Below are 23,750 nucleotides of genomic sequence, written 5' to 3' on the forward strand. Positions count from 1 at the left end.
TATGTGTAGATGATGCCATACAAATTTCATCGGGATCGGTTAAGTATTGGCAGAGATGTCTCCGATGCGAGAAATTTAGAATTTGGGAATCTTGTACACTCATTCTGAAAATGGTCTAGGTTATAACTTTACTATTAGTATATCAAAACGTCTAAAAAATTGACTATACATTCTCAACATCATATGTATTAAGCGGTAAAATTTTCATCGAAATCGGTTTCGGAATTTTTCGGAAAACCCCAGTGGATAACCAAACATTTTCCACAGACATCACCTACTTTGAAAAATCATAACTCAAGAACGTAACATCGTAGACACAATGCTTTTTTTTAGTGAAATCATAAGCAAATTTTTTTTCCTGGAGAATCTTCGGGTTTCAACCGCGACGACAATAGTTTTTCCTACTTTTCCAACCGTTTTTCCTCAACAGTGGAAAATTTTGTGTAAAACAATTTTTATTTTGTATTTTTTTTTTCAATTGCTGAGAAAATTTGCTTATGATTTCACAAATAAACATTGTGTCTACGATGCTTCGTTCTTAAGTTATTTTTTTCAAAAAAAAAACGGGACGTACACAGTTAGAAAAAATCACCGACTTCGGTAATGTTTTACCGAAATCTCAACCGTTAAGTTTGTTTTACAGGAAAAATTCGGTAAAGGTAGCAACTTTTACCGAAGTTCGTTAGAGTTTGACAGATAAACGATAACATTTTACCGAAATTTGTTAGTTTTCTACAGATTTTCGTTAAAAACTCATTACCGAACGCTCAGCGGTTGAGATTTCGGTAAAAATTACCGAACGTGATTAGCTGTGTATAGCACATTTGGAAAATTTATACCAAATTGGTCATAACTCAGGAACGAAGAAAATCCACATCTTGATAATTTCACAGAATATAGCTTATGCAATTCCCTTCCAAATTTTTTTTTTCAGAAATTTCCTGGAGTGCGAAAATAGTTTTTCCGACTTTTTCAACCGATTCTCCACTTAACAGTGGAACATTTTGTGGAAAACATTTTTTATGTTGTAGTTTTTTTTCAATTAATTTGCTTATGATTTCACAAAAAAAAACATTGTGTCTACGATGCCTCGTTCTTGAGTTATGATTTTTCCAAGTAGGTGGTGTCTGTGGAAAATGTTGGTTTTCCAGTGGAGTTTTCCGGAAAATTAGGCGACGTTGATTTTTTTTTTCAATTTTGTTTGTTCATATATATATATATATATATATATATATATATATATATATATATATATATGAACCCTACCTGTGAAAAAAAATTCATTGAATTCTGAGAACCATGGTACCAATTTGTACGATAATAAAAAAAAAATCCCCTTCAGAGTGAATCTTGGAGTGAATTTTAGGCACTTCATTACAATTTTCAGATCCGTTTGCACTATGTCGACTATAAACCTGTTAATACTACTGCGATTCCCAATAAAATTTAACAGTGTTAACCTAATATAAGACTGATACAAATTTTATTTTGACTTTTTGTCTCCCTTCCACCCCTTCAAAAATTTTTGGCTGGATTTTGCATTTTGAGGGGGCAGATAAAAAAATATTTATCAAAATTTCGAGTCTTACTCAAAATTCTTTAACAAATCCGATGAGCAGGGATGCGACCATTCATTTGCTATTAGCTCAGTTCAGAAGCATGCTATCGAAAAACAATGTATGGATGAATGTAATTTACATTCACCGCGTGGAGAGTTGCCTTCACAGCTCGCTCACGACTTTGGTATACGTTTGCAACCCCAATGTTATTCGGCAAACTTTCAGATAAAACTACAAGGTTAAATTCAGACATACATTGTTTTTCGATAGCATGCTTCTGAACTGAGATAATAGCAAGTGAATGCAAATCTTTGCAAATGAATGGTCGCACCCTTGCCGATGAGTTTTTAATATTTTTCAAATTAAATGCTTTATTCTTTTTATCCCCCCCTCATCGAACAGTCAAAGAGTGGTGGGACAAAAAGTGAAATGAATATTTGTATCGGCCTAACAACATGTTTTCAATCAAATTTTGAGTTGGCTTAACACTTTCAAAGTTAGAAAACTTTGAATGCCACAATACAATAAAATATAAGTGTAGAATTAGCTATAAGTTAAAATACACATTAATAAAATCAAAAAAAAAAATACAATAAAACATGTTTGCATATTGCGACTTTTGGCTACAAATACGACCACAACTTTTCATCTGTTTGCCCAAATGGAATGATATTTTAAAACAATATTTTTACATACATACGCCTCCTATAGAAAAATAAAATCATTGTAATCGGTTCAGTATTTCTGACTCAAGCGTTACATATATGTAAAATATTTGCTATTTTTTTTCTTTGTGTGTACAATCTAAATTTCTTGCGTCGTAGCTATCTCCATCAATATTAAACCGAATCTGATGAAATTTGATGGCAACATCTACACATAATAAACTGTTGCTAGTTAAAAAATCAGCCATTTTGATGCATGCAATCAAAAGTTATTCACTATTTTCCGTGATGCAATTTGACGCGGGACACCCTTTAAGCTGCTAGTACACAGGGTCAAATATTTGTCCAAAAAGAAACCAATGCTCAAACATCTTGTTTGACTCGATCGAATTTTCATTAGTGTCAAACTGATGTTGTTTCTTGAGTTCTTTCCTTGTCAAATATTTGACCCTGTGTACTACTGGCCTTAGTTTCATTTAGTGTTAGGAGGAATGTTTGTCATAGTCTGCTCTCTCTGGCATGAGTGATCCTTAAAAACAACTTATGTGCCTTAAAAATGCTACTTTTCTCGAAAATCACTCGACAGAATGAGGAAGTATATCTACAAAATGCTATTTTTATGTATTTTTGTGGTGTTTATTATTAAAATTGGCTAATTGTTGTGTAATATATACCAAACACATGACAAGATAATACAGTTTTTTTATTGAGACATGACTCAATTCAATGGAGTTTCTTTTTCTACTTATTTAAATACTGTATTTTATTAAGCTTTCAATAAGCTATCCACTGAGTGTTACGCCAATATTTCTATATTCACCATGTGCTTAACATTTACATAACAATGGCGTCGACTGTTTCATCATCCGCATTCCGCAGGTACAGATGTGAGCTATTATACTCTGCCTTTGCCAGGTTTCTTGATTTCGACACAAGAGCACCATAGCGGACGCCATTACACCATGACTCCGTATATTGAACGTTTCCAGAAATCTAACAAGAAAACGTGCATCTTTTCCTTGAAAAAGGTTAAATAAATAACCGAAACCGCCGGGTTAAAATGCAATAATCGTTTTTGCAAACGTTTAGAGACTGCCAAGGCCGAAAACACCCCTCTGCCGGTTCAAACACCAACAGTCGTAACGAAAATCAAATGACTTAATATAGTTGCTGCTTGTAAGGTAGCATAAGTATAAATATCTCATACGAATAACTATGTTCAGATATTTGTGTTGGAAGAGTTTTGTGGTACCGTGCATAAATTACGTAACATGGCTTAGGGACAAAACGTCGAATGCCAAAAGGTCGAATGCCAAAACGTCGAAAGGGACAAAACGTCGAAAGGACAAAACGTCGAAAACGTCGAAAACGAGTAATCTAAGCAAATAGTGAGTTCTTTATTCTTTTAAAGGATACTCATTCTTTCACTTGTATCTGCCAACTAGTTCAGTGGGAAGCCTTCCTGATGCTCCCTGAAACAACACCTCAGGGTCGGCATGTTCCTTGACCAGTTCTTCGTGGGTAGGGAATATTCACACTGTCGTATATAAAAAACTCACATCACGTCACGTTAAGTGTAAAATTATTTATTCCCGAACTTTCCCGGCTTTTCTTCTATTACTTCTTTGAGGCCCCTTCTACTGGCACCCAGTGTTGCATTTGAACTAAACGCGAGCCAAAAAGGAACTAAGCTTGGATGTGTCATCAAATCTTATGTGCGTCCTGACCAAGGTGCTGCCCTAGGACTTGGTGACGCATCTGCATTCATGCATTGTTGCGCGAATATATGCGCCATAATGAAATGGGACATTTTGGCATCGGGCATTAAGATTCTGCACCGAAATCCGGATTTTCCGGTAATCCACGGTGACCAAACTAGTTTCCCCTCTCAATAGAGGGTGACTTTCTGAATCGAATCAACCCAAGATATTTGTGAAAAAATGGCAAACAAATGACCATTTAAGTTTACCAGGTACCAGGGTGCCATGTTTTTGCGGGTGCAGTTCTTGATCAAATTTTGAACTGAACAATGTTCAAATATGTTTGATCGCAGCGTGCCGCTTTTGAACTTCAACGCAAATTGATCGCGTTCAGATGCAACACTGCGAGTGGCACACTGTAACAAGTTTCCTTCCACAAATTTTCAACATTACGTCACAGCATCCTTCAGGGTAGCTTCGATGGTAGCCTCTCACGCTAACCTGAAACTACCCATCGCCTGGGTCGATTCTATCCGGATTTTCATGTTGTTAGCAGTTGTCAGAATCCGGGTAATCCGAAAACCCAGATTGGTTGAATCTGGGTAAAGATCTGGGTAATCGGCACTTTGTCACTTTCCGGCTTGATAATATGGCAGCGATCAGTCGAACGCAGGCAATTATGGATGTTTCCACCGAAAATATGAGGATAAATGACGGGAAAACAGTGAAATTCTTCCAGGGAACTGTTTTCCTGCATCAGGCAAGTGAAAAGCACATGGGAATTAGGAGCTTTTTATCAAAAATCTAAATTGGAAATAAATTAACAAAATCAAGGTTCCGGAGGAGCTGGGTACCGGTTACCCAGATTTTGCAACCAACATCGGTAACCCAGATTTGAGTAAAGGTGCGTTTACTCAGATTAGAGTAACTGCAGTTTTGCTCAATCTGGGTCGCTTTGACACCAATCTGGGTAACCGAGGGTTAGCGTGCTAGCTATCGTCTGCCGGATCTCTGGCACCTTAGGGTGGCGATGGCGATCATCGGGTGCATTGTTCCTTCAAGGGCGTCTGGTTTGGTTTACAGCACGACTTGCCGGTACTTTCCATCCCAACGTAAGAGGTGGGAGGGAATGTCTTCCTCAATCAGAACCGGAGTTCTACTTGAAATAGCGGGATTTTGACTAGCTGTCCTTCTCCGTAATTCATCCGGTATTCACAGAATATGATACTAGTACAACAATGCTAAGTATCCTCGCAATAATCTTTACTCAGCTAGTGGTTTTAACTGAAGCATTATAGAGCGCAAAATGAGTCACTGACCTTCAGCGTTCGGGCAGTGACCCCAGATAACGAGACAATGTTCGTGTGTCCCCATCAATCAGTTCGTCATCCTGCCATCTTGGTGGATCTACCGTATCACCACCCCTCTCAGGCTACCAACAGGATCGATTTGAATTCACACAAAATTTCCAAAAAAATCCACGCTGAACTGTGAACACATACACACTTTTCGACGTTTTGTCCTTTCGACGATTTGTCCCTTCGACGTTTTGTCCTGTCGACGTTTTGGCATTCGACGTTCTGGCATTCGACGTTTTGGCATTCGACGTTTTGTCACCCATTCACGTAACATATATAATAGCGAATTACTGAGAGAAAAAGTTGATTTAACTCTAGCAGCTCGTGCAAAACCAATTGATTTTTTTACATAAAAAGCGCCATAAAGTTCAATGACGGAAGATTTCAAAGCTTGATTTTCATATTACATAGTTAATGAATCACACCAAAAGAATTTTCCAGATTTACAGATTTTATGTTTTCCCTTTCATAATTTTACGATCATTAAAGATTTTTAAAGATTTTTTAAATCGTGAAATTTGAATATGTCGTTTTCCTATTTTTTATGCTTTATGGACGGTTCCTTAACACTCATAAACTCTTTTTTTCTAATCTAATCTAATCTCACACTAACGCAGCCATTACTTGAATGCATCCTGGAAAATGAAGACTTTCAAGTCTATCATTTTTCTTGTCTAACGGCCAGGCCAACTGCGCAGCATGTACCGCAGAGAAGATTTCAAGGGATAGAACGATTTCAACATAGTCAATATTTGAAAACATTCTACACCTTGAAATCGAGGGGAAAGATGGAGCGTGGACCTCCCGTACCAAACGCTTCCAGATAATGATATAGATATTTAAACATGTTCGTATATATTAATATGGTGATGTGTACGGTGATTTGCTAAAAGAGATTGATTAGTGCGCCTGGAATGGTTGGTAAAATTCACCGAAAAGAGAATAAAGGATTAAGTAATAAATATTGAATATGACATAAGTGATACGCTCGTTACAGTTACTATTTTTCAAAAACGATATTATTATGCCATAAAATTACCTGAATTCCCCTGAAAAAAAAGGTTTATTAGCAATTAAAACCAAAACATAAACATTACAAAAATGCATCAAATTTTAATCTGGAATGCTACCACTTTAGGCAGCAAAACAGCGAGATTAAAATTTGATGCAATGTGGTAGATCTTACACCGTAACGCACCGTTCTAAGGTGATCTGCCCACGTTACGGGAAACACTCATAAACTCTTTTTTCAGCGGAAAACGAAAAAATTATAGAATAATAGATAACAATGTGAAAAATAGATGGTTTCGAAAAAAAATATGTTTTACCCTAGACTTCACCAATTTAAACAATAGCTTCTTCGTCAAAATAGAAGTAATTAAGTATAATTCAACGATTGATTACTTAAGGCGCCGATTTTTACTTCAATTTTGTGAAAATTTCGACTTAAGCTGAAGAAAGTTAGATTAAACTATGAAATTGTGTTTGTTTACTCTCATAGGTCTCACTTACCCCAGATGCTGAAATGCACTGGGGTAAGTGAAATCAGTTAACTAAAGGTAATAAATGAAAATAAATTACCTCTTTTTCGCTTGAAATAATTTGCAAGTACTCCAAATATTATCCTGAAACTGTAAAAGTTTGACTTTATTTGTCATTCTTTTTTTAAACGACGAATGTGGTAGAGTACATTTGTCTCACTTAGTGAATTGAAAATGATATTTAAACAACAATAACATATATGGTCTCTTTATGGTGGAAACAATAATAATTTTTGTATTCAAAGTATCTGTTGGTGTGGTACCTATGTTTTCCACGAAGAACGTTTGCCTTAAAAATAGATAAGCTGTAGGTCTTACTTACCCCGGATTCTCACTTGCCCCGGGGTACCTTAACACAGATTTTTCACTTAGCTCTTGGTAAAATACTTTTTGGAGGTATTTGATAAAGAATTACTTGCGCTGTTTCCAGATGAGTTTTTACAAATATTACTGATGAACATGAAGTGATTTCAATCAGAGTTACGGATTAGCTTCCTAATCAACTCTTAGAAATGAGAAATTTGTGAAATTCCACTTGACAAATAATCTGAAATATCTTTAAAAACACAATATTGTGCATCCTAGCTTAATCACTCAGATCCTGCTGATCTGAGTCAGCCGCCATAAGATTGCGCCCATTTGATTTGTACACGGCGGCTGACAGCTCCACCCGGCGGCTGCAAAACAGTTTTAGCCAAGGTGCACACCGTGTACAAATCATACGTGCGCGGTCTGGCGCGATCTGAGGCTGCGCGTTTCGAACGCAGCTTGCTGAGAATCTAAGATAAGCGCGACAATAGCGATTCTTGCGAGCTATGGAGAATCATGGACGAAAACGGCTTTCCTGGGAAGCTGACTAGACTGATTAAAGCAACGATGGACGGTGTGCAAAACTGCGTAAGGGTTTCGGGTGAACTATCCAGCTCATTCGAATCTCTCCGGGGACTGCGACAAGGTGACGGACTCTCATGTCTACTCTTCAACATCGCTCTGGAAGGTGTGATGCGACGAGCCGGGCTCAACAGCCGGGGAACGATTTTCACAAAATCCGGTCAATTTGTGTGCTTTGCGGATGACATGGACATTATAGCAAGAGCATTTGGAACGGTGGCAGAACTGTACACCCGCCTGAAACGCGAAGCAGCAAAGGTCGGACTGGTGGTGAATGCCTCAAAAACAAAGTAAGGTACACCGGGGCAAGTTGAAACGGGTGGGGCAAGATGAAACACGAAGTTTTGAAATAGATTTCGAGACAATTTAGAAATTGTTCCTTCACTAAAAGATTGTTTGAATCAAAAACTATGTGTTATGGCGATCAAACTGTTTATCATCATTAGAAAACATCATTTTAACCCGTTGTTTCATCTTGCCCCACCCGTTTCAACTTGCCCCGGTGTACCTTACATGCTGGTAGGCGGATCCGAAAACGACCGGATTCGTCTGGGTAGTAATGTTACGATAGACGGGGATACTTTCGAGGTGGTGGAGGAATTCGTCTACCTCGGATCCTTACTGACGGCTGACAACAACGTGAGCCGCGAAATTCGGAGGCGCATCATCAGCGGAAGTCGGGCCTACTACGGGCTCCAGAAGAAACTGCGGTCGAAAAAGATTCATCCACGCACCAAATGCACCATGTACAAAACGCTAATAAGACCGGTGATCCTCTACGGGCACGAGACATGGACCATGCTCGAGGAGGACCTACAAGCACTCGGAGTTTTCGATCAACGCGTGCTAAGAACGATCTTCGGCGGTGTGCAGGAGAACGGTGTGTGGCGGAGAAGGATGAACCACGAGCTCGCTGCACTTTACGGCGAACCCAGCATCCAGAAGGTGGCCAAAGCCGGAAGGATACGGTGCGCAGGGCATGTTGCAAGAATGCCGGACAACAACCCTGCAAAGCTGGTGTTTGCAACTGATCCGGTAGGCACAAGAAGGCGTGGAGCGCAAAGAGCACGATGGGCGGACCAGGTGGAGCGTGACCTGGCGAGCATCGGGCGCGATCGAGGATGGAGAGCGGCAGCCACGAACCGAGTATTGTGGCGTACTATTGTTGATTCTCTCTAAAATAAAAACTCTCATTTAAGAGTAGCGCCCATGCCGCACAGGGACTGTGTTGGAAACACACATTTTTTTTTAAAATTGCTCGTACGCTCACATTTTTGCAAAATATCGATATTTTTCGGTATTTGAAGGAGGTTTATAAACCCAGTGAGGTTACCATGTCGAAATTATTGCAAAATACATGCTCATGTGAGCGTACGAGCAATTTTAAAAAAATGTGTGTTTCCAACACAGTCATGTGCGGCATGGATGTTTACTAAAAATGTGCAGGCCGAACAAATTTTTGAGCGTAGCCGTTTTTGCGTGTTATGTTTTGTCTTAATGATGTTGAACAAATAAATGTATGTATGTAGCGATTCTTGTAGTAAATATAGTAAAAATAAAATTCGTATGAAACATAACATGCATCGATCTCACCAAGTTTTGCCGTCAAGATGATCTTCTCAGGTCCATGGATTTTCGTCTCGGTCTGCCGTCTTCGAACATATAAAAATTTAACTATTCCCGCGTACATCCAGCCACTTCAAAGTGCATTGTTCTCGCTCCGGTGTTTCAACCTAGGTTTCAACAGTGCAGGCTTATTACACCAGCATTTTTTACACGTAGAATTTTCCCGACGTCCCGAACCAAACTCTGGCGAATGCAACCGAAAACTACACAACACCTTCACTTTCAAACAATAAAACTCGCCTGCCAAAGAAAGCTTTTATCTTCGCATCCGGAACCACTTTAAAAATCCGAAAAACTTACTTCAAAAATACAATCTGCTGAAATCAGCAGCTGATGGAAATATTCACACTCAAAATCATTTTCACATCAATCTTATCACATCTAATTGCGAAGCACTACGGGGAAAACTCCGCCGGATGGCGTAGGCCCATCAGCCGATTCACGGTACGGTCAGCCTAATTGAAAATAACGGGCACAGAGAAAAAACGTGTGACAAGCGATTCAATGATGGGGGCCCATCCCAGTGATATATTTACTCTTAAAACCCGGTGATAATATATTATATTTAAACTTTAAAACTACTATTCGTTCAGTATGGTTGTTTTACTTTTGGAATATGGTTGTTTTACTTTTAGAAATGCTGTTCAGACTACTTATGTTAGTTTTGTGTATCAACGAGTAGGCCATGCCTTTGGTGAAGGTGATCATTATTATTCGATCTGTCAAACCAGAAGCACCACATTTGGGGACTACGAAGGTGATGATTTTGTTTGCGGTTTTCTGTGAGAAAGTGAAGGAGGGAAGATTTTTTGCTTTTTTTTCACTCATACTCCCATAAGAAACCCCGTAGGAAGAAAGAGTGTTTCCCGGCTCATCAACCTTCGTAGTCACGATTAGCGACGAGAATAACCCATTCTACAGGATAAACCAGGACAATTGCAACTAGGAGGATTCGAGAAGGCAAACGTGGACAAGAAAAAAAGTCAGTGGACATCCTGTACATCGTACGAACACGCAAAAAAATCCGTTCCGATATACGTGAACTCCCAGTCACGGCAACGGGAACTATGCATAGCAACGATAACAACAATAAGAAATGTACACCGTGAACTAGAGTTCACGTTTTCTAGAACGCCCATTAGGGTGGCCCACACTTATATGAAAAACAAAAATTTCGAAAAATACCAAGTCTTACCTCCGAAATCAGTTGTTTTGGACTCCCAGAAGCTACGTTCAAAATTTGAGCAAAATTGGTTGAGCCTAAGGGGGCGCTCAAAACGCTTGAAATTTGTATGGGAAAACTTGACCAAATGTATGCAGAAATTTTAAGTTTTCGAATTTTGCCGCTAGGTGGCGCTGTAAGCGTTCAATAATCAAACCCCTTGGTATTATTGTAGGTGACTATATGCCAGAGAACTTTGTCGAAGACCGCGAAGTGATCCGACGGCTGTGAAAAAAGTTATACCCTAGGCAAAGTGAGGCAAAGTATTGAGATTTCATTATTGATATTATTCCTTTACATGTATTGGAAAAATATCAATAAAGTTTATCCTCACTTTTCCTAGGGTATAACTTTTTTCACAGACGTTAGATCACTTTGCGGTCTTCGACAAAGTTCTCTGGCATATAGTCACCTACAATAATACCAAAGGGTTTGATTATTGAACGCTTACAGCGCCACCTAGCGGCAAAATTCGAAAACTTAAAATTTCTGCATACATTTGGCCAAGTTTTCCCATACAAACTTCAAGCGTTTTGAACGCCCCGTTAGGCTCAACCGATTTGGCTCAAATTTTGAACGTAGCTTCTGGGAGTCCAAATCAACTAATTGAGGAGGTAAGACTTGGCATTTTTCGAAATTTTTGTTTTTCATATAAGTGTGGGCCACCTTAACGCCCATATTGACAGCTGGAACTAGTTCCAGTTCACGGTGTATATTTGCTTGTTCTCATATTTGCGTTTGTTTGTTCACGTTTATCAGAACGGATTTCTGAGCGTGAAGAGCAGGATATCCCGTATTGTTTAGCATGGAGGAAAACAACGAGAACAAGATTTTTTTCCGCTGCGAGGCTAGGCCAGCCCCCTTAAAGTAATCATAAATAGTCTGTTTCTCGACGGATAGCATCTGATCGGATCGGACTTGAGGGAAATCGTTAAATCTCGCCTCGAAAAAGGAAGATGCCGAAACAGCGGATGAAAATCCAGTTGTAGACAGCAATAATGGCTCTCCTCAAAGGAGGGAGTCGCCAAAGCGGCGGATGAAATTCTGGCCGGGGCTGGCAAGAATGTCTCGCCTCAGAGAAGGGAGACGCCAAAGCGGCGGATGAAATTCCGGCCGGATCTGGCAAAAATGTCTCGCAAAAGAGAAGGGAGACGACAAAGGTAATATTGTCGCCTCATGAATGGAGACGTCAAAACGGTAAAAATTCTAGTCGGGCCAGTCACAAAAATACTCAAAAATAACATTAACATCCGGGCTGTTAAATCTGGAAGAAGATAGATAAGACAGAAACATCTAATATGTATGGTATAATAACGGACATGCTTAACATGCTGTTCAAGATTATAATAGTAAAACAAAAGTTGTAGAATGTTGTACATCAAAATTAATCATGAATATTAATGGGTTCACTACGAGTGCAAAATAAAGGATTACATATTTTATTTTTTTTAGCACACCAAAATTGCATTATTTGTACAAAAACAGATGTAGTAGTTTGGTGTATCACCGAGTAGGCCATGTCATTGGTGAAGGTGATCATTATTATTCGATCTGACAAATCGGAAGCACTAGACACATGCCACGCACTTCTACGCCAGCGGTCTGAAATTTCAAAGTGATTGTTTCGCCCCAAGCTAGCATATGAAAAAGGGTAGATTCAATCTTAGGAAAACCACTTGTTTTACTTAAATTTTGACTGGTAGCGTATTTAAATAGCTAGGTGAAGTAACAGCATTCTATGTAAGACAAATGTAATTTTTCATTGATAATTTTCAAATATGTCTGCTTGCATGTTGAAGTTCGAAAACATTACACCTATTTTTTATTAATGTAGTATAATAACGTATATTTTATACTTAAAAAGGAAACTTTTTATAAAGTTTTGATATGTTTTAAGTACTTTTTGCAATAGCCGCAATTTAATGGTGTCCCGTTACGAAAATAGTATATTTGTTGTAATAACGAATTTATTACGAACTTAAGAAAAATGATTTTCAGGATTCTCTTAGTACTCGTGGAGACCTTTCTTCCAACATATGGGTTACCTTGATCGACGCGTTATCTTAGGCGTTACAATGGGTACGTAGATATGGTGTCCCGTTACGAAAATTTTAAAGACATTCATAAGTGGATGAATAAGTTTGGTTTGATCAAATATTTAACCAAAAATCTGTAACCATGATGAAATTATATGATAGGGTGCATATATTTACATTATCCAACTTGGTGTAACGCCCATACTGGAACAAAGCCCACTTCTCAGCTAGAAAACTACGCAAACAACGGGCAGGTATTCTGGTGGATCAGTATAAAAAGTGATATTTTATTAAGTTTTGTGGTGACAGCATACTCTTTAAATGCTATAAGCTTTTTAACATGTCCAATGAATTACCACCATAATGTATAAAAAGGTTTAAAGAATCACACAGCGTTCAAAACTTGAAGATCCCGAAATGATGGTTGGTATTTCTTCTTTACCCCATTTATCACCGTATAATTCACTTTTATGATGACAAACATATTTTGAAGCTTATGTTCCTATTGAAAACAAAAAAGTGTAAAATGCATCACGAAAATGGCGTTGCATTACTTTTTGTGACAACATAAATTTGTAACCATTGATTGAAAGTCTAGCGACCTCCCTCTTGTCGTTTTAGTTGTCAACCTCTTTTTCTTCTCGAAATCCGTTTGTTTGTATCGTTACTAATTAGCTAAATATCAACAGAAAGCCTCCATAACCCTATCTCCTAAAAAAAAAAAACTTTGTTCTCTCTAACCTCGACCAAGCGGTAAGTTCAACGGTTCCTCAAAACTAACAAAGAATAAAAGAAAAATCCTCTTAAAAATGTAAAATTTATTTCAAATGCAATTGGCTCCTATATTCCCATGGCACATGAGCCTTCAAATAAATGATTAAATAAAAAAAATGATAAGAAGTTTTGCAATCGATAGAACCAGTTAGATAAATAAACGATATAAAAGTTAAATATTTGGCAGGATGTGTAGACTGGACTACTAAATAAGAGTCCCCGCTTTTATACTTATTTATTCAGTAGGATGGTGCTGACAATAAAATTGTTTCTGAGCATCTTGTGCAATTGATGCCTGTTTTGCCAAATGGCTAAAAGTGATTATTTCGTGTGTGTTATTGTGTATGAGAGGCCCCCGCGGAACCGGTTCCGGGTCTTTCGAAGCGGCCATATCAGTTGATGCATACTTAAGTCATTTTTTTCTATCCCATTCTTTCGCAATCATAAAGATTGATACGTCGCTCGGTATGTTTTGGTTACAAACCAGAAATGTCCCCGATGACTCCCCTGTGGAACCTGTGCTATATGTTTCGGGTGGCCATATTAGTTGATACATACTTCAGTCTATCGTTTCTGACTCAGTCATTCGAAATCATGAAGATTGATATGTCGCACGGCATGTTTAGGTTGAAAACCAGAAGTGTCCCCAATGAGGCCCCGCGGAACCTGTCACGGGGATCCGTATGGGCCAACAAATTCAAATCTTTTTATCGCAGTTGTGTTTCACTGTTCGCAACAAAAATTTCGCTGATAATCGATGGTTCAAACACAACAACACACGAAATAATCACTTTTAGCCATTTTGGCAACCTCCTGACCTCAGCACAATCCGTAATATCGCCGGAATGGTTCCGGATATTGCATGGCCACTTGAGTATAATAAACTAGCACCAATGTATGATCAATTGAGGGCGACTTCAAAAAAATCGGATAAAAATTGACGGAATGCCAGCATTTTGAAAATGAGTTGTCGGGGGTCAGGTACGTGAAGGCTAAATAAAACAGGTTCCCCAGGGCCCATTCCGATGGCCACCATAGGGTCAGAGCGGGTTTGAAGGCCTATTTGTGTCCTGCCGGACAGCTACCATCTGTCTGAAAAACATTGCCGAAGACACCAACATTCTATCTAGCAAAGCATTTGATCTACAACCAGATGTCTTTCGCCGTAACGGGACACCATTTGCAAAACACTGTTTTCACGCGAGCGTAACGCTGCGCTCCCAAAACTAAATCAAGAATATATCCTAAACTATACATTTCTCAGTAAAACTCACTTCGGCATTCTTGTTTACATCAATCCAAAGAAGAAATGTCTAGAAGACTCTATCATTCAAAACCTCATAGCAGAGTTGATATACGCATTTCAGTTTGAAAATTTTAAAAAGAAGATTTCTGCGATGGTGTCCCGTTACGAAATGTAACATGTTATATAAAGTAAATTGGAACCAAAACCCAAAGAACAAGTATTGCATCAGGAAGTACATCTTATAAGCTTGTCATAAAACCTCTTATACCATATGGTCATGAACATTATATTCGATTGGAGACGTCATTTGTTCGCGAAAGTTAGTTCCTCGTGGTATCCCGTTACGCTGGAATGTGTCACCACAAGACTCATTTAGCTTAACTTTAAAAAAAATCGTTGTTTAAAAATTAGTCCAAAATGTTTGAATTCCGCGCTAATCCTCAATCAGCTGAAGTTTTTAGCTGGTGAAATTCCATTAAAAATTCGTTTTCATATATGTAATTGTAAATTTTTACTACAGTGTTTTGCAAATAATCATCCCATTATTGACATACTTAAATCTCTATTTTAAAATAATTATTCTAGTAGAATTGTAGGTTTCATTTCTGCTTAATATATTTTACCAGATTCTTCACCTGGTTTTTATGATTTCGATATGTAAATTCACTTTTTTCGTCATTGTATTGATTCTTCATTATTTGAATTGAAACTTATTCCATCTCACTTACGTACATTGTGTTTGCTTCGCGGGTCATATGGACAATAATGATAAAACATTGAAAACCCAAAGGAATTTGTACACTCTTTTGACTGGAGGACTATGGATTTGTTTTAGAGTATCAATCACACATTCATTTCAATCAGTTGCATTTATAATAATTACACTACATTGAAAGTTACGCTTTAATTATTGAATTATTTATTTTTTGTAAACTTTATCATGCATTTCTTGTATTGCTTGACACCATTTAAGCGCATAACCTTGAGAATCCTCTAAGTAATAAGTTCGATGAGGCTGAAAATACATAAAGAATGGTAGAATATGTAAAAAAAAACTTTCCGATGGTGTTTGTAGGTTAGCTTTATTTAATAAAGATTGCTGACAGCTGATCTACAAACACCACAAACACCTTCGAAAGTTTGTTTACAACGTGAAAACCCGGATAAAAGTTTACCATTAATTGCATGGTAAATATTATTAACATATGATAGGTTTTATTGTTCACAATAAAACACACAGTTGATATATTGTATTTTTTTATATAGAAATCAAGCTCATATAGTTCGTACGATAAGCGAACATTAGCTTTATTAGTGACTTAATATTTATTCGATTGTTTGTCAGTAGCTCTTTAATAATTTAAAGTTACTATAAGTAAAAATCATTTTATACAGTTGAAAAAGTGCCTGTGAAGTTCTCATAGACTTTGAGTAAAAAAATCTCAATTACACTTTTAAACGTGTACAATGTTGTGTCTGGCTAATTGAAGATTCTTATTCTCAATTTAGTTGACAATCGGAGTTTTCGACTAGCAAAGTTGGAGTTTTCTCCAAATCCATACGTCGGACCTAACTTCGGAAGTGATGCGCTGTATAGTAAACCCGGTCCACTATACAGCGCACCACTTCCGAAGTTAGGTCCGACGCACGGATTCGGAAAAAAATCAAACTTGGCTAGTCGAAAATTCCGGGTTTCATTTGCATGGAGAATACTATGTTGCCATGCGTCAAGTGATTTTTGGGAGGATACCGTCAATACTATTATAACTCGAGATGAACCAGCCGAGGGCTGAAAATCTCGATAATAAAGAAAAATAATAATAATAATAACTATTATAACTTAATCATTTTACGATGTACAGATGCAAAATGATCATTGGCAGAGGATAGATCTTAGTTAATAACTGTGAAAGTGTCTATAGAACACTATAGCTATAGCTGAGAAGCAGGATTTATCCTAGAGAGGACGTTACGCTAAAGAAAAATAAAAATAAGAACAATAATGTTCCTATTGTTATATTGTTGTTGGTTTGTGATTTAGGTTATATTTTTCTCTTGCCGCTTCTTTCAAAAAGGTGAGTGTCCATTTTGCCCCGGCAGCAGAAGATATTTCCAAACTTGATTTTTGATATAATAAAGAAGAAAATATAAACATGTTGAGCATGTAGATACAGCACAAATACTTGCATGTGTTCTAGAAATATCAGGTTTTAATCGACCTGCAATAAATTAATCGCTAAATATTATTTTAGATGGTGTGAAAATTATAATTTCCATGCACAAAAAACGGAGGACGCAATTTTTTCGTGTAAAATCAAGTATAATTGAGGGGGTTAGAAGCAAAGGGGTGTAAGTGACAAAAACCCACTTTCGAGTAAATGAGGTTTAAAGTTTTTCACCAATTTTTCATCCCATGTAAAATGTATGGAGTTGCAAAATCGACACAATTTTTTCCGATTTATTGTAATTTTTCCAAACATCGTAAAAACAAACTTAAAAAAGTTCCTGAAAGCTTGAAATCTGAAGAATTTTTTGATATGCTCAGCTCAAAATCGACACAATGGTCACTTATACCCTTTTGCATTTGGGCCCCTCAATTTTAATTTTGAATGTTTCTTTCCTGAAACTACGTTTTAGACAAATGGACTATATTCTCCATTCATTAAATGTTCAAAAAAGTTCGCATATTTCAAAATATTGAGGGTGTCCATTCTGCCCCGGGTGTCCATAATGCCCCGCCTACCCCTAGTTTTGGATATTCAATTACCTATTTCGTCGATTAACATTTCCGACTAAATGCAGTAAAATTGGCAAAAAATAACGAAATGACATTTTCCTTCCCTACTGTTTACAACACGGGTTCCCAACCGGTGGTCCGCGGCCCCCTGGGGGGGCCGTGAAGCCAGTCCAAGGGGGCCCCGAAGTTACCAAAAACTTTATAAATTTTTATTCTACTTTGTGGAAATTATACAAATTTTTAATTTTGTGAACCGCCACCCCCAAAAGCCAAAACTTTAGGAACAAATTTTCAGTAAAAACGCCTTCAGAAGAAAAAAATTTTCGGCTGCGCCGCTATTTTTCAATTATGACAAATTGAATGTACATGACATCAGTAACAAATTTTGAAAACGACGTATAATCAATGGTGTAGCATTGGGCCCCGGATGTTTCGACAATTCTTAAAGGGGGTCGCCACCTCAAAAAGGTTGGGAACCCCTGGTTTACAACATCCGAACAAAGGCGCAACACAGAATCACAAACAGACGTAACACCTTGAAAGATTTTCATGGAAATCCATCGCCGTTCACACTACCATCACCTGGTGGAAAAGTTGCACGAATCACTGTGTTGTGCCATATCGTCAACAGAAGGCGCTAGTGTGAAACGTCAAACACATAGAAAAACGATGCGCGCGCCTCTGATTGTGAAAGTCTTAACTATGAAAATTTAAAATGATCGTTAAAAGCGTGGTCGATAGAAATTTCGTAAGTGTTACGTCTGTTTGTCTGTGACAGAATTGTCATTTTCATAGTAGATCTGTCAAAGGCCTCCAAAATCAGATGATTTTAAACGTCTTCTGATAAGGCTTATTGGAAGGAAGTGTTTTTTTGTAATTCACTTACTTACCGTATGTACGAAAAACATTTTAAAATTTTTTGCTTCTGCTCGCAGCTTATCGCTCCAAGGGATTTCGCCTTTCTTAACCATCTGCACGGGATCAATGTAAATCAGCTTCGGACCGGTAGTGAGCAGCAGCATTCGTTTCCTCGGCACATACAGGGCTCCCTTTCGTTTGTTTACAAAACCTTTCTTAAGAATCAGTTCCCCTTCGGCAAATGTATGCCATTCGTCGGATTCTTGCTCTTCTAGCATTGAGGACTTTTCATCATCGCTAGCAGGGATTTTCAAGACTGAAAGAATACAATTTTATCAGTTTCTACGATTGATGATTCACGCAAAATAAAAATAGTATCGATGGTTTTTTATCCTTTTTTACACTTATTCGGTTATTCACATAAATACATCTGGATTTATTTGATACAAATTCGTTAAACATCATCTTATGCATAATTTTTTAATCCCACACAAGCGCAGAGGGCCCATATAACCAAAGCTGTAAAGACGAGGGTATAAAGCATGACCACGCGGAGAGTGACGGCACGAGCAAACAGACGTTACACTCTTCAAAAGTGCTTGACGCAGGCGCATTTAACGATGAATTTTATAATTTCATTTGATTTCCGCGATCGTTCCACCAGAGCAAGCATGGGAACACTCACTTGGAAGGAGTTACACTCACAGTTTTCTCAACTCAGAAGCGTGCAATCGAGAAACGATGTATGGACGACTTCTACCTTGTGATTTCGTCTAAAACTTTGCCGAATGGAGTAGGGGTCGCACACGCATACCGAAGTCGCGAGGGAGCTGCGAAGGCAACTCTCCACGAGGTGAGTGTAAATTCACGCTTTCACACCTCTGTAACGACCTTGGGATTCGTGTGCGACCCTTACTCTGTTCGGCAAAGTTTTAGACGAAATCACAAGACAAAAGTCGCCCAAACATCGCTTCTTGATTGCACGCTTCTGAGCTGAGAAAATAGCAAGTGAATGTCAGAGAAGTTGTTATAGAGAAGCGCGAAGAGGATTTAGGTTATGTTTATTTACATCACGCTCAATAACAATCAATTTTTGCGGTGAACAAAATTATATTTTCGCGTGCGTGTTAGTTTGATCTGCCCATAAGATGTCAAGCATACAAGTGACGTCATGCTTTGCACTTACACACTTTCACATGCTTTCATGTTGCGCTTTGTTTCCCATGTTTTTCTATTTCCTTGAATTTGCTCGATTGGGACCGCGTTTGACGGTTCAATTGGAACCTTTGGTTTCAGTCTTCGCGCATCTCTATAACAACTTCTCTGGTGAATGTAACTCGTAGCAAGTGAGTGTTCCCATCCCTGCACAAGAGGCGCTAGTGTTCTGTGTTTACTGTGTACACGTTGCTGAATGATACACACCAAATTTTTTAAAATGCTTTAAGCGCAAAAAAAATCAACTGTCAAAATTGCTGGATGGTTCAGTAAGAGAAGATTCAAAAATTACGTCCATCGTTTTTCGGGATTTCTAGACCCCCCTCCCCCCTCTGTCACACAATTTCCCTATACCCAATACACGTACTGTCACTTATCTAGACCCCCCCCCCCTCCCCTAAATGTTGGACGTAATTTTTTAACGTTCTCTAAGTTGAAAAATCATTGCTGATACTTAGTAAATTCGTATTGCTGAATACAATCAGCACAAAAAAATCAGCAAAGTTTGCTGAATACTAGCAAATAAAGTTTGCAGATTACAAATGAAAATTACAGACGAGTTGTGTAGTAGTATACATGTGGAGTATATTATATAGTATATTGCAGCGCTCATAATAAATCCACATCGGGCGACGGCTATATGACCGCCAGGAGATTCCCGAAATACAGACGCAGTGTCAAAATCGAACAGATACTGTCACCCACCCAGCAGCATCGCAGCAGCCTTCAGGTCGTTCATATCAAAACAAAATTTAGCACTATGACAGCTCAGGTGGCCAGAAATCGAAATAAAATTTAACGCGACATTGTTTCACTATACGCATACCACGACGCATACGCTTCACCTCGTCGGCTGGCGATTAAAAGTTGAGGTTATGTCGTGAAAATTTGGAAGTTTGAAAGGGAAATACCAGTTCCCCATCAGTTTAATCATTAATTTTTTGGTAAATTTATCGTTAAAATGAATTTTTCTACCCCGATCCCAAATTAAATTTTATCTGAAACGACTCAATCACTAAAATACGAAATGGGATTTCACAAAACTTAACCTCACTTTAGGAGGCCAGATTGGGATGTCAGTGATGCTGCAGGAGGATGTGGCTTCATCTTTTCCATTTCCACATTGCGTCTGTTTTGCGTGCATCTCCTCGCGGCCATATCGCCGCAGCCTCATTTGGATTTGATGTAAGCGCCGCATGCAGAATTTTTGAATTTTTTTTTTGTGCGGTCATATTTTGGCAACTTGATGGGAAAGAAGAAGACAAACGCGTTTCGCGGATTTATCTTGCAAGGCACAATATATGTAGTAGTATGGTAAGTGGGGGCAGGATGGGTCACCTAAGAAATTGACCCCTATAACTGTCTGAATATAAATCGCATTTCTCTGTATTCTACCACGACTCTCAGATACACTAGTCAGCTATGATATAAAAGTATAGAAAGGTCATAAAGTTTGAAACCTGCTTCTTGACAAGCAATTTTCAAAACATGACCCATCTTGCCCCACCTCATTTTTACGGGGGCAAGATGGGTCGGCTATCAGAAAACTCGATTTTTCTCCAACAAAAAATACTATACCGCAAGGTTGCGACCATTCATTTGCAAAGATTTACATTCATTTGCTATTATCTCAGTTCAGAAGCATGCTATCGAAAAACAATGTATGGATGAATTCAACCTTGTAGTTTTATCTGAAAGTTTGCCAAATAACATTGGGGTCGCAAACGTATACCAAAGTCGTGAGCGAGCTGTGAAGGCAACTCTCCACGCGGTGAATGTAAATTTCATTCACGCTGTGGAAAGTTGCCTTCACAGCTCGCTCACGACTTTGGAATGCGTGTGCGACCCCAATATTATTCGGTAAACTTTCAGATAAAACTACAAGGTTGAATTCATCCATACATTGTTTTTCGATAGCATGCTTCTGAACTGAGATAATAGCAAATGAATGTAAATCTTTGCAAATGAATGGTTGCAACCTTGCTATACCGTGAGGTGCCCATATTTCGTGCACTTAAGAATTCTCGAATTTACAGCATTAGTTTTGATTTGTGTGAAAGTGCCAAATTTCGTGCACGGGTTCCAAATTTCGTTCAAAATAGGTCTAAATTTCGCTCACTCTAAAAGACGTAGATTTCGCTTAAATGTGTTAACTTTCAAAACATAGCATACTAGTATAATACCCAAGAAACCATAACGTTTAGATAAAACCGATATCTGTGACGGAATATGAGTGAATATTTGCTGTTTCCCATGTTTGTCCCGGATGATCACATTACGATTTCAAAAACTGCTACTGTAGTTTTAAGGGTTATTATTTTTGACGTTTGTTTTGCTCCTTAAATGACATCTTTATTGAACAATATATTGTTTGAATCAAATGTTCACTAACTCTACTGATGGTCAGCATTTAATGTGAATCGATTCATTTGTTTTTTTTTTTATGGCAGCTTTTTACGTTTCTATTATGTGCCATTAATAGGCACATTCCTCGGGTTAGTTCTAGTAAAGTTTCGTCTTCCAAATTTGTGTTCTGGCAATAAGGCTTACGGCAATAATTTGCTTGAATGAAACTAGCGGCTGTAAGCTACTACTCCCAATGTTTGGGTAAATAAAATCATCCCGAGCTTACTTAGTATTCCCACATTTATAAATTTGTTTATTTTTTTCACTTTCTACGTAGTTTATGAGCAATCCCTAGCTAATTTTAAACCAATTAAAAAAGTTATTAGAACTATTATTAATAACCGAATCATGCGATGGCAACAAGTACACATGAACCTCTAAAACAAAGTTATAAAAATGAGTGCACGAAATTAGGAACCCATACAAATTATGGGTTCCTAATTTCGCCAACAACATAAATGTTGAAACAAAATAAGAAAATAACATTTTTAAGTTATTTTATTGCGTATTATAATAAAACATATTGAATTGAAATAATCAAACATAAATTGGAATATTTACCTTTGATAAAAATCCAAATATTTGTTCACTTCCGTAAGTGTTGATTTTCTCGTATCTCTGAATATGGCATCTACTATTTGCATACATTTGCAATTTATTTTTCAATCGTTAGGCCGATGCAAATATTATATTTCTTTTATGTCCGAGACCTCTCATTGGGTACGAGGGGGGGACAAAAAATAATAAGGAACAAAAAAAATAAAAACGAAAAAAAAATTATTGAAAAATAAAAAATTACATCCACTATTGACAAAATATGTTTCGACTATTGAAAAATTGTTGCTTGATAACATTTTTTCTGCCGGGGCCCGTGGCGTAGTTGGTCACACGTTCGCTTCATATGCGAATGGTCATGGGTTTGATTCCCAGCCCCGGCACTTGCAATTTTTCGTCAGTTGCTTTTCCCCCGAGAGCAGCTGACACTGACCCTCTTCTGAGCCCCATGGCTCAAACGGACCCGGATACCTGGACATCGGCGAACTGCTACTCATAATGGACCCCCAATTGGACTGGAAAGGAACAACGGCCATCCATCATCATCCTTGTGCTCATCATTCTACTAGGTATAAAGTAGAAAAAGTGAAAGCAGCAGAAAGGCAACCAGTTCGATAAAGTAGAATAGAATCTAGGCGCTGTACAAAAATGTAAGTGCAGCTGCCAATTGAAATTGCTCACGTAGTGCCCCAGTGGACAATAGAGCTGTACCTTAGGTTAAGTGATTAAAAAAAAAAAAAAAAAAACATTTTTTCTATTGAAGATGGAGTCATGACCGTCATGTTTTTTTTTCGCTCCTTCAAAATTTCGGGATTTTTGAAGGGGGGGTGACATAAAACAAATTAAATATTTGCATTGGCCTTAACATAAATCAAAATTTTCATTTCTTTTTTTGTAAATTGTATTGAGATCAAATGCAGTTTTGAGGTTATATCAAATTTTTGATGATTCCGCTGTTTATTAGGTAACAATGCTCCCAGATGTCAGAAGTTTACGAAGTTTGGACCCGCACGAAATTAGGGCACCCCACGGTATCTTCTATTTTTTCTCTATACATCTAAGCTTCACAGACGTAAAAGATTACATGAAAAAAGTGTTGAAACATATCGGTAGATTATTCTCAGAACTAGAAGATTTTTGTTCAGGTAGCCATGAACGGACTTTGTAAACCTATATTTTTCGTAAGAAAATTTCAAAAATAGTTTCACAAACTCTCAGTGCTCTAATTGCTTCGATAATGTAGGTCACAGAATAGCCTTTCAATGAAGAATAAAACATTTTCAAAAACTATGCAAACATACTGAAAAATTAGGGTGACCCATCTTGCCCCGTCTACACAATACACGTAGTTATATGGAATG

The 23,750-nt window shown here is 37.9% G+C and overlaps 1 protein-coding gene across 1 annotated transcript in view; it reads right to left on the bottom strand.

Moving 5' to 3' along the window:
* Positions 1–15,472: 15,472 nt before the first annotated feature.
* Positions 15,473–23,750, bottom strand: part of LOC115261561 (3-phosphoinositide-dependent protein kinase 1-like) — a 40,979-nt gene continuing 32,701 nt past the window's right edge. Inside the window, exons 4-5 of the mRNA XM_029863447.2 lie at positions 18,246–18,529; positions 15,473–15,633 (exon numbers count right to left, since the gene is read on the bottom strand). Of these exons, the coding sequence (XP_029719307.2) occupies positions 15,538–15,633; positions 18,246–18,529 (380 nt within the window). The 3' untranslated portion in view covers positions 15,473–15,537. The remainder of the gene's footprint in view (positions 15,634–18,245; positions 18,530–23,750) is intronic.

The sequence above is a fragment of the Aedes albopictus genome, chromosome 3, assembly GCF_035046485.1.
Source record: "Aedes albopictus strain Foshan chromosome 3, AalbF5, whole genome shotgun sequence".
In the NCBI taxonomy this organism is placed as follows: domain Eukaryota; kingdom Metazoa; phylum Arthropoda; class Insecta; order Diptera; family Culicidae; genus Aedes; species Aedes albopictus.